Raw genomic sequence first — 12,407 nt, 5'->3', positions numbered from 1 at the left:
GGCCTAGAAAAGGCTCAGAGAGGTAGGACCGGCGTCCCAGGCGCCCCCCACAGAAGACGTCGCACGCTGTCCCTGGCCACCCGCGGGTCTTGAACCAAGAGACGTGCATCGGGGATTTTTCTCAACCCCCAGCCTCAGCTCCAGCTGGGGTCCGTCTTCTTGGAAGCTGGGCTGTGCTCTCCGCTGCCATCTGTGCGCTCCGCCTCGCCACTCGCGCGCTCCCCTCGGCGTCCACACCTCCGCTCCCTGGGGCCGTGCGCGCTCGAGCGCCGTGCGGGGCGGGGCTCAGGAGACCACGCCCCGGCCCCCCTCCCTGGGCGGCGGAGATGGACAGGGCGCAGGCCCTTTCCCGACCAATGAGCGCGCGCCGGGGCGGGCCCTGGAGCCGGCTGCTCCGGCTACTTAGAGTGCTCGGTGAGGCGGTGGGAACGCCGAGCCTAGCCGGGACTGGCCAGGTGGAGCTGCGCCCCAGCCGGTGTAGACGGGAGCGCACCGGTACCGCGCCGCGGGGTAGAGCCGAGCCGCAGCCCCTCGGGCCGCCCGGGACCCACGTGCACCGCGGCGTCTGCAGCACCCATGGGGACCTGGAGACTTTAAAGGAGTTTGGGGTTTCGGGAGCAGGGAAATCACGGGTACGGAGAGTCAGCTTTCTTGGCCTTGCGAACGTTTGTTCTTCGCCCGATTGTTGGATCGCGTGCCTGAGAGGAGGGCGAGGGTTTTGTGGCTGGAAATGGACCTCCCCGCGCCAACCCCGCGCGGGTGCGGGCCTCGGCTTCCTCGCTCCTTTCCCCGTCTCTTTGTTAGGTTATCTTAGACCCAGCAGCCTCGCCCTGGCGCAGTCCGAGTGGCTCTGCCGGGGGCAAGGTGGGCAAAGAGAGGGGCAGAGTGCACCTGTCTGCGTGGGCAGGTGTGGCCGGGCTCTCGTGTGTGCGTGCATCGGCGAGTGTGCAAGCGTGGGTGGGATTGTGCCCGAATGTGTGTAGGGGAGGTGGTTCAGTGTAGCAGTGTGGCAGTGCGTCCTCGCGAAGATTTGTCATTGTGGGTGTGTGTGACATTAGCACCGTAGGTGTCTGTACCAGCCTGTTCGTGTTCGTACCCCTAAGTGTTCGAAAATGTTGCTGCCGATGTGCCGATTGTCATTGTGCCAGCCGCTGTCACGGGTGGGGTGCGACCTCGTGCCACGCTGGGCGGTGGGCGCGGAGAGTGGGGACGGGAATGGGAGCGCAGCCTGCTCCCAGGTCTCAGGCCTTAGGTGGCCCTTGTCCCTGCCAAGCAATCCACCCTTGCGTTCGGCCGCAGCGCGCGAGAACTCCGCTCGCACTTCCACCAGCCTGCGTGTCCTCTGCTGGGAGTTGCACCGGGTTCCCGGACGCGGTGGGAGGCTGCGTGGGCCTGCGTGGGGCGTCCTCTCCGGCGCCCCGGATCCGTGGCCGCGTCTGCGCCTCCTCCCCGATCCCGGAGGAGGCTCCAGGATCCCGGCTGGCACCGGTGACCCCCGGCGGGCACACGGACAGGCGGGCGGGCTGGCCCCAGGGGCGCTGTGGGTCTTGGGGAAGGGGCCCTCCGAAAGGGTCACCCCGACTATGATGGTGTCCGCTTCTCCTTCGCCAGATCCCCGTTCCTGGCCCTCGCCTCGCCGCGTCATTGATGGGCAACCAACTGGATCGAATCACCCACCTCAGCTACAGCGAGCTGCCCACAGGGGACCCGTCGGGGATCGAGAAGGACGAGCTGCGGGTCGGGGTCGCCTACTTCTTCTCGGATGAGGAGGAGGACCTGGACGAACGCGGGCAGCCCGACAAGTTTTGCGTGAAGGCCACGGCAGGCTGCACCCCCTGCCCGGAGAGCCCCAGCCGCCACCACCACCACTTGCTGCACCAGCTGGTGCTCAACGAGACTCAGGTCTCCGCCTTCCGGGGCCAGGAATGCATCTTCTCCAAAGTGAGCGGTGGCCCGCAGGGCGCCGACCTGAGCGTCTACGCGGTCACCGCGCTGCCCGCGCTCTGCGAACCCGGCGACCTCCTGGAGCTGCTGTGGCTGCAGCCCGCGCCCGAGCCGTCGGCGCCCGCCCCGCACTGGGCCGTGTACGTGGGCGGCGGCCACATCATCCACCTGCACCAGGGCGAGATCCGCCAGGACAGCTTGTACGAGGCGGGCGCCGCCAACGTGGGCCGGGTGGTGAATAGCTGGTACCGCTACCGCCCACTGGTGGCCGAGCTGGTGCTGCAGAACGCGTGCGGCCATCTGGGCCTCAAGAGCGAGGAGATCTGCTGGACGAACTCGGAGAGCTTCGCCGCCTGGTGCCGCTTCGGCAAGCGCGAGTTCAAAGCCGGAGGGGAGGTGCAGGCGGGCACGCAGCCCCCGCAGCAGCAGTACTGCCTCAAGGTGCACCTGGGGGAGAACAAGGTGCACACCGCCCGCTTCCACAGCCTGGAAGACCTCATCCGTGAGAAGCGCCGCATAGACGCCAGCGGCCGCCTGCGCGTGCTGCAGGAGTTCGCTGACTTCGTGCGCGACAAGGAGTAGCCGTCCCGGGGCTGCCCGGACCCCGCGCGCGGCCCCTCCCCGCCCTCAGCGATTCTGCACCCCCGCCCCCCTCGCGCGCGCGACCGGAGCCGCCGGTGGTCAGTGGCGGGGCTGCAGCCTTGCCCCCCAACAGCAAGTGCCAGGAAGACACGGAGACAGACACCGGACGCCAGGACGGAAGGGGCGCAGCGGCACGCGCCGGCCCGCGCTCCCGGAGGTGGTGACGCTCTGGAGCCCCGGCGCGCTTTCCCCTCGAGTTGTCAGACGGCAAGGGCGGGCGGGAAGAGGGGCGCAGGGGCGCAGCGTTTTGCGCCCACAGGGGAAGTCCCCTTACTAAAAAGGGGCGGTCACCGCCCCGAAATGCGCGAGCACGGGCCAGTCCCTTGGCTGGCGAGAATTCTCTTTGCAGGGCTCTTGGATAGGTCCCCGGATCGCAGGGTTTCCAAGAAATCCAGCCCGTCTGTCGTTGGTGCACTTGGAAATCGCTCCGCGAGGTCTGGGTCATCCCGAGGCTGCCTGGGACTCTTCCACCTCTCCCGGACCCAGGTCTCCCGCCGCTGCCCTCCAGGCTCTGGGCTGAGCTATTTTCTGCTTCCTGTTGCTTGCACGAGGAAGCAGACGCCACCCCCACCCGCATTTGCCCAGTGAGTCTCCAGACCGCAGAGGTTCCGGGCGGTGAGGAGAGGTGACTCCGCCTGGATAGGGAGCGAGTTCACCCGGTGTCTGGAACTCGAACGAGTAGAGCAGGGCGCTTGTTCTAAACCCTCGATTGCTCCTTCCTCGGGCTGCATTTCAAAAATAGTCATGTGTTTAACTGGGCTAGAGGAGAGGGAGGGGGAGGACGCGACATTCCGGAAACCAGCATTAGGGCAGCAGCACGTAGCCAGTCAATTTAGGTTGGCTTTCCCTAACAGAGATAGATCTTAGCCCGCGGGAAGTGGAAATTAAGTTTTAAACATGAGAGCGGAGATTTCTAACTATGTCAACAAAGCCTATCGTGTTGATGTTTTTATTGACCATTTTAGCAACATGCTAATAAAATTTCAAATTGAAATTTTTATTTTCATGGCTTTACTCCATGATAGTTTAAATACTGGGGGCCATTAAGAGTGGATGTAGCTAAGAGCTTAGCTAACATTGCCTTTTTCACTCTATTTTTCTTAAATCTTACGAGAATTCTGTTTTTTGAATATTGTAGTTTTTTTTAATTTAAATAGCAGCCCAAGTAATGGTGGAGTTATTAATGTCTATGTTGTCCTACATTTCTGCCAGGTAAAGGGTTTATTTGGTTTGGTGGAAATTGCTGGCAGGCTCGGTGTGGATTTTTTTCTCCATGTGGTACAGCATTACCATTTCACATTTGCATTTTTTTTAACTGTCTCCTCCTGCTCTCCTTAAAAAGGACTGCAGTTTGTGGCTGTATCCCCTCTTCTTTAGCCAGTCCCAAAATACATTCCCTAAAACAGGGAAAACCTTGTAGGGTCAGTACAAATACGTGTTTTTCACACAACGTAGGGTTGTGTGAAACTCCCTCCGTGGGTGAAGGACGACAGCCTTCTCTCCTTGGGCTGCAGCCCTGCCTGAGGGATCCTGCTGGACTCCATGCATTGGGCACCCCTATAGCATCTACGTCTCTTTCCAGGGAACTTGTCAAATACTGGTGTTTAGCAAATTGTTGCAAGCAGTTGCGTCTTGACAGCTACGATTAGCTGGACAGCAGATTTTGTGGCCAAAGCCAGTTTCTTGGCATTTCAAAAATAATGCAATAAAAACTAGTCGAAGTTAGCTAAGACTGGAAATGCCTTTTCCATGGGAAATGATTCATTATGTTCTATTTTTTATTTTTATTTTCTTTTGGCTTTCATTCTGGATTCATTCCCTGATCTTGAATCAAGAGGTCAGATCAATGAAATATGAACTAGAGTATTTTTCTTAAGCCTATTGAGTGATTTATATTTTAAAAATGTTTAAATGCATATGCTTTTCTTTCAGCACACGAAACAAACTTTTGTAATGACTAACTTACCTTTGCATGTATGGAGAACTGAAAATCATTTATTTCCCTAACTTATTCTTCTCTCAAATAACAGATGACAAATCATAAAATGAAATTCTTTATTGTATCTACACACTCCATATTCTTTACTGTGTTTCCTTCTGTATCTTGGCTCCCTGCTGTATTAAACCACCATCCTAACCACCAGGACTCCTTCTTGACATTTTGTCTTCCCCCTGTCACTCAAAAGTGGGACTTCCACAAAAGAAAGGAATCAGTCTCTATCCTACCTCATATTGAGATGTATTTCCTCTGGTAGCACATAATCTGATTTCTTCTCACTAAGAGGGTCACTCTAAAAGGAGAATGACAGCTTTCAACTTGCTGAAACTAGATGACAATTAAAAATAAGATTTGGACAGTTAAAGTAGCATTCATTATTAGGTTTGTCTGGTAAGGATTTGGTTGCTGGCAACCATTCTACAAATTCACAATAATAAAACACTGGTCACTTAAGGAGCATGAACAGTTCTAAAGATTTTCTTCATCATCTTCCTATTGAAATAATTAATATCTCTTGGTCAACGATAATGAAGTCAGTTGCAGAACATAATAACAGCACATCATGGAGAATATCAAGATACTATCTAAAAGCTTTACCCTGAAAAAGGTGTATTCGTGCAGCATCATTAAAGGTGTTACTGCATCCAAAGGGGTGGAAGTTCCTTTGTTGATGGTGTAAGCTCACTGGACTGTCATTAGGGGTGAATGCCAAATCTGTAGATTGTCTCAGTTACAGAGATTAAGACCTCTGTCTTTTAACATTTTAATAGGATCCAGGAGTTTAGGTCCGGTTTGGTTGTTCATAGTTACTTCCAGGAGGGCCCAGCTGCAGACTGGTTCTATCCATCCTTCTCCCGCAAAGAGGAAAGCTCTCTTTTTCCCCATTCCTCCTCAGCTTTCGGGGGATGATTCTGAAAAGCAAACCATTGTTAAAAGAATGTGAAATAAGGTAGATATTTCTGAGTGCTTTTCATATTTTTGCAAGGGGAAAAGAGGAAGAAGGAGAAGGAGGGAAAAGAGGAAGAAGGAGAAAGAGGGAAAAGAAAGAGGAGGAAGAGGATCGAGGAGAGGCAGGTGCTGGGTATACTTTAAACAAAATCAGTCCTAAAATGCCAGTATTCCCAAAATGTATTTTTTCTTCTCAAAAAGGAATCCTGTAGAAGTTACGCATGTTGCATTTACTTTTCTTTTTCTTTTTTTTTTTTGGAACCGGGGATTGAACTCAGGACCTTATGTTTGCCAGGAAGGCGCTGGTGCCACTGAGCTAAACCTCCAGACCTGTATTAACTTTTGTAAAAAAAAAAATCAGTAATATAATAATAAGCCTAACTAATATGCATAAAATTTCCTCAGTATTTAAAATGTTAAGCCCCTATCATGAAAGCAGATAGATAGATAGATAGATAGATAGATAGATAGATAGATAGATAGATTGATTTGTGCCAGATACAACATCAAACACAGAAGCAAGTTTGTAAGTTCTCTAATGTTACATGATTTCACAAGAAATTGCTTTTGGCATTTTCAGATTTTTCTTCCCCTTTTTATCATATTTCTTGGTTGAATGATTTTATCTGAATACTATTTTTTTTCAGAAAGGCAATGTACTGCTGTTTCGAAAATAATGAATTACCTGAATCGCAAGAATACCCTAACAGTCTTTGAACTTCACTTAGTTGATTACTTAGGTTTTACTCTGTGTTTTTACCATCCCTGAGAGTTAGCAGTTGTAGTCATCTAATCAGTTGATGAAACAGTGTCAGTTTTCAGTGGAATCAACAATAAATTGCACAATCATAGCAGAGCCACCTAATTCTCTTTGTTCCCACAAATAATTTTGGTTGTCTCTCCCTCTCTGCTGCCCCCAACTTGAACCCAGAGCCTACATCCACAGCCATTTAAAAAAATGAAAAGAATCTAGTTTTAAATAAAGGAAAATGATCTACTTCATGTTAGCTTCTCAGAGATATTTGCCATACACAGAAAATTCTTCAGGTAAAAAAAAAAAAAATGCAGGCTTCCAGGTTTCCTGAGTACGAAGATGCATTTCGAAAAGGTTTTTAGATAAGATCCATGTGTATTTTTCTCAAAAATTATTAGTTATTAGCAGAATATACAGAAATACATGCCTGTTTGCACATACACACACACACACATATACGTATATTTCTGCCAACAGCTGTTAATTTTTATTTCAGTCACACACACACACATGCAGACTTTCAAAAAGACAACATGGAAAGTGACCTTGAGATTTGTAACACCAAGAGGGGAGATCTGGGACTCAGAATAGTAATAGGGAGATAGACAGCAAGAAACTGCCTAGAACTGAGCGTAAACAAAAAGGAGAAAATATGGAAGCTGCAGTGTTGGCTTTAGTCTCAATTAGAAAGTTCCTCATTTCTCCAAAAACGTAATTCAAAGGAAAGCTGAAAAGATTTCAAAGTAATTGAAAAATAAGATGAAGTAGGAAGTTTATGAAATGATATAAGGAGTTAATAAGTTTTCCAACAGGGGATACCTGCTCTCCATTCTAACTGAAGACAATAGGAGAAAGCTAAAATCCAATTTTCCAACCCTTTAAGAATTTATAAGATTCTCTGATTTCATAACTCAAAGTTTACCTTTGAGGTTGTGTTTGGCTCACTTGAACTTGCAATTTAAAAGGTTTAAGTATTTGAATATGTTGGGGGAAAAGGAAAAAAGTCTTTTCTGCTCTTGTTCCTGAAGGTGATTTGTATGATTCTTGCTTCTGATAGTCGAACACCCAGATGAATAGTTTTCTATGCTTTTTTTCCAGTCTTTTTGCTGTCATAAATATATGATTGTCCATAAATACACGATGGTGGCATCTCTTCAATAGATATGGTTCTCACTGATTCTTGATTACCAGGAAATCCAAAAGCTCACCATTTGGTTTATCTGTGAGGGGGAACTGAAATCGGTAGTTTGCATCCCACAGAAAGTTCGTGGTGATCCATTTTATACAACTTGAAACTGATTAATTTCACTTGTATTTGAAAGTTCAGTTTGTTCCTAGAAAAAAAATCAAAGAATCTAGGAAATGTTGTCTTATTATTTGGTCAGAAAGGGGAAAGTAAACTAATAATTCGGACTCTAATTTCTCACAGCTTCATCTCTTATTCACCTCCAGGAGAGGCTTTTTTTCTTGCATGAAATCACAAGATTTCAGAAGGAAGCTTATTATTATAGTTCTTGCTAAAAATTTTCCTTGGTATGTAGGGAAAGACTTACTAGAATATGCACTTAACTTTCTGGGAAAATTAGATTTGATGCAGTTTGGTCATGGGTGTTCTTCTACATAAACATGACTCATTTTTATAATAAATATTAAAATAATTGCCATGCCTGAGCGCTTTTACAATCCAATTATTCTTTTATGTGAACATGAGTTCTGAACTTAATTTTGTCCAAAGGATAGACAATGATGAATAATAAGGTGTGAATAGAGCCAGTGTCTTAAATTTCTAGCACAAAATAAATACTCCTAAAGTTAATTTGAGCTTCATTCAATGTGCAGAAAAACCAAAAGCAATCATATAAGGCTATTCCTTTTGTGCTTGTTAAGAAACCTCTTGTCATCAATCCGTGATACAGATATTAATGTCCAATTTGTGCAATGGGAAACTTGAGGGATGTTCTTATTATAAGTATGTTGATACTTGCTTTAGCAAATCAGCTACTCTAAACTCCATCATTCCCCCTCCAGTCATCCCATGACATGCCAGCTATTCACACAGTGCCAAAAGCACTATTTTCAGATTTCAGATCCTCCCAGAGGATGCTCAGGTCTCGGGGCCAGACTGATGATGACTTTATAAAACCTCTGAACTCCCAAATAGCAGAGTCGTTCTTCCCACCTTTTGATTCCCAGTGGACCTGTCTGCTTGGGGAGGGAGGGTGTAGAGCCCAGGCAGCAAAACTCAGGGATGGGGTTGGCATATTTAGCAAATAAAAACAGGATTCTCAGTTCTATTACCACTTCAGATAGAGGACAGATGTTTTCAGATAAGTATGCCCTACACAATGCATACAGCACGTTTATGCTAAGAGTTCTGTGTACCTGGAACCCACATGTAACCGCACATCTGGGATACCACCTGGCAACCTTACCAAGGGGGAATTTGACCATGTCTCGGAACCTCAGCGTCCCCCACGAGCCCACCAACCAAGGACACCCCTACCCACAGCTCCGAGCTTCTGTCGGATTGTCTGTGCACCTTCGAGGGCCAAAACCACACGCAGGGCAGGGATAAGCACAGCTTTTAGGAGAAACCTGAGTTCATGGGCCAGGCCACCACTGAGAGAGTTGGCTGTGCAGATGCACAGATGGGGAGCGGTGAGTGGGAATTGGGGGTGTTTCATGGGTCTTTAATCTTGCACTCTCTTGATTGTGCTTTATGGGATGTTGCCATCCTTTTTCTGGAGTATGATGACTACTCTCCTAGACACAATCAGAAATATTCTATGCCACCAGTTTTCATTTCACTTGCCACTTACCCAAGTGTGACCTGCACTTTAAACCTGGCTGTTACCATGACTTCCTCTTTTGTCTCTGTCCCCAAAGCCCTCTCTCCAGACACAGCCATAGCGATCACCCCAAACAGAACTCTTGATTCCAGAGTGGCAAACCCTTATTCGTCCATCCTTTACGGCCAAGCCCCATGCCACCTCTCAGGATGATTTTAGTTATTTCCTTCCGGGTGTTACCATTGTATATTATTGATAGCAACCCCAGACTTTCTGTCCTCTACCACAATGATCATTTCCTGTTCCTCCTCCAGTCTGTCAGTCCTAGGAAGACTGTAGGACTCACACATTTTTTCAGCTGCAACTTGGCAGTGCTCCACTATTCAATGGATAGGAGAAGAACTGGGGAAGGGGAAGACCTGGTTTTCAATGAACTCTACATGGGTGGAACGACCTCAGTGTTTAACAGCTTCTATGTGATTCTCTCGAAGAAGCATACAGTAGAAAATAGTTTCTGATTAAAAATAAACTGGAATGATGAGGAATTATACTACAAACAATAAGAGATTGGCCACAGATAGTTTAAGTCGTTTGCCCTGCCCTGACCATACTGGTACACACATTTATCCATGAGTGAACTTTCTGAGTTTCATTACAGATGGAAATACAAATTTTCCTCCTCTTGGTAATTAAATTTTCATCTCAATGAGATAACTGTAAGAGTTGCAAATTTAGAAGGCAGCCAAGGATTAACTTGGAAGAAATATATATGAGACAAGACATTACTCACATGAGCCACTGTAGTCAATGGGCCCATGACTTCCAGAGACGTTCAGTCAATGAGGAGTCTTGTTCATCTTCTGGAAAGTTAAATTTCTTCCAGTCTTACCACTAGAGCAATACACCTAGGTAGCACAAGGGGAAGAAGAAAAAAACTCAGCATGTCCGACACTCCAGCAGGGGGCGCAGAGGAGAAGACGCCTCCTTTGGTGGCATTTGGGGCCTCTAGACTGATTGACAGAATAATTTGAAATAATTTGAAATGCAATTGACCACTAAAACTGTAGCAAGATTAATTAATGTCTTATAACATGCTTTTGTATTTGACATTTCCCCTGGAACATATGGGAAAAGCGCCCCACATTTTCCGAGGGAGGTGTTATTATTCCCTTGCTACTGCTGCCCATTTCAAACAGTTTAATCTGGTTTTGGTCATGGTGATGGTTATTGGGACCTAAAATGAGCCATTTTAGTTTAGAATTTTCTACCATAATATCCACCTGAGGAGAAAGAAATATCAGAACTCAAGAAAGGAGTCATTTAGAATGAACAGTGATGACTAACTTGAGATTAAAAATCTAGGTAGATAGGAATTCTGGTGAAACATTGCTTTTACTCAGAGAGCAATTTCCAGAGAGACAGTGGGGGAGATTTTTCACTGCACAGCCTCACTGTTCTGACTTTAGTAATCAGGGCCCCTGTGTGCATTTGCTTTATTTGTGTATAATTTTATGAGACACGATCTACACAAGAAAACAGGAGCACTGCGAGTTACTCCATCCTCTATAGACCAACAAAATAAGTGATCTAAACCAAATCTGTTCTGCTTCTGTTACTTCCTTAAAGTTTTCCATAACTTACTGGATCAAATCCGGGCTCCTTAGCAGGCTGCATACTCTGCTCTAGTCTAGACTACTTCCCCTCCTGACAGGCCCCATCCCAGACCTCTGCGCTGTCACCCTGACCCACTGGAGTGATACCAGGTGACACCGTCTGCACTGGACATGACCTTCTCCCACAGCCTTGCCATCGTGCCCCTCTGCTTAAGCTGTTTCATCCTGCTGGAACTTACTTCTTGCTTCCTGGGCCACCTGTCAAAACTCCCCTTATCCTGAGTCTTCCTAAGGACCCAGCTCATTTCCTGGCTGATTGGTGGGTGACACCTCTCCTCCTGCAGCACTCACCTCAAAAGCAACAAGAAGCCAGCTGGATTCTTTCTCACATAGCTCCTGAAACAGTTTACACGCACACTTAACATTCACCCCTCCATTTTATATTCGATTTTCAGCTCCTAAACTATGTCAAACACAATTTATTTAAGTTAATGGAAACCTGATTGCCTTCTGAAATAGGTTTTAATCTTGAGGCAGAGATCATGGCATTTTGATCTTTGGTTCATTAGTAGCTAGTTTCCAGTCCATAGTGGATTCTCAACCAAAGCTGATATGATTCAGTTCAGTTAATTAATTCAAAAGCAACTATCCTAGCAAAAGAATAGTGAGTGCTATGTTTAAACTAATGTTCTCATCAGAGATAAACTCCTTAAATAGTTGTTGGGTCCCTGTTGAAGGCAAGCCTCTGTTTTAGGACCTGTGGACAGAAAGCATAGTTTAACCTTCAAGAACAAGATCTAGTGAAGGAGACAGATAAAGTATTATCTCTAATCCACTATAGCCTGGACTCATGTACACATCACTGGGAATTCAACTCAGGGCTTTGGCACCAAACTACAGCTCCAGCCTTTTATTATTTTTTATTTTGAGACAGGGTTTGCTAAGTCACTAAGTTTCCCAGTCTGGATTCAATCTTGTGATCCTCCTGTCTCAGTCTCCCAGAGTGCTGAGATTATAAATCTGTGCCATCAAGCCCAGCCAAGCTATAATTTTTTAAACAGTAGTAGTAGATTGTTTGGGAAGGAACATTCAAAAGTATACATCAACTTTAAGAAATCAAAGGGGCATGAAGGATTATAATAATATTTCTAAAACAGTTACACATTTTTGTTGTATTTTCATTCATTGTTATGAATGTAAATAACTTTATTCTTATTATTTAAATAGAATAGATTTGCCATTGTGTAAAATGCTATTTTTAAAGTGAGTTTAGTCTTAGAAGATCTGTAGAATTCAAATTTAGATGTATGGAACAAAGCCCTTTTCTTGTTGAATTACCAAGATTAGCATGTTACTAGCACTTAATGTACCAAGCAGTTCACCTCCTAGTGTATTTTTGTAGATATATTTTAATTGTTCAATAGAGTACTTTCTTATGATTGAGCCCAAAGGGCTGGGACAAGTCCTCTAAGGGGAAGCTGTGCAGACGTAGGGGCCTCTGGGAGGTGGGCCGCCCCCAGGAAGTGGGGAACTGACTCAGAGGGGAGTGCTCTTCCTCAGGAGGAAAGGCCAAGGCCCTGGACAGTAGGCCACAGCGATGATCTGAAGGAGAGAACGGAGGAGACAAGGACCAAAATAACACAAGTGTCAGACTCCATGAGGAAACTGGTCAGATGAACTGCGCAAAATATTTCAAGGACCAAGACTCTTAAACCCAA

At 46.9% G+C, this 12,407-nt stretch overlaps 1 protein-coding gene across 1 annotated transcript; it reads left to right on the top strand.

Moving 5' to 3' along the window:
- Positions 1–374: 374 nt before the first annotated feature.
- On the top strand, positions 375–4,726 carry Lratd1 (LRAT domain containing 1). Its single transcript, XM_004869933.3, has 2 exons — positions 375–632; positions 1,612–4,726. Exon 2 carries the CDS (start codon positions 1,648–1,650, stop codon positions 2,524–2,526), a length of 879 nt encoding a protein of 292 aa, XP_004869990.1. The 5' UTR covers positions 375–632; positions 1,612–1,647; the 3' UTR covers positions 2,527–4,726.
- Positions 4,727–12,407: the final 7,681 nt, after the last annotated feature.

This window comes from Heterocephalus glaber, unplaced genomic scaffold (genome assembly GCF_053883595.1).
Source record: "Heterocephalus glaber isolate CG9 unplaced genomic scaffold, H.glaber_assembly_v1.0 deba00001724, whole genome shotgun sequence".
Classification (NCBI taxonomy): Eukaryota; Metazoa; Chordata; class Mammalia; order Rodentia; family Bathyergidae; genus Heterocephalus; species Heterocephalus glaber.
Note: the sequence above shows the minus strand (reverse complement) of the source record. Positions and strands in the feature narration are given on the sequence as shown.

Coding starts and splice junctions, on each gene's coding strand:
- Lratd1 (XM_004869933.3), top strand. CDS start 1,648: ATGGGCAACCAACTGGATCGAATCACCCACCTCAGCTACAGCGAGCTG.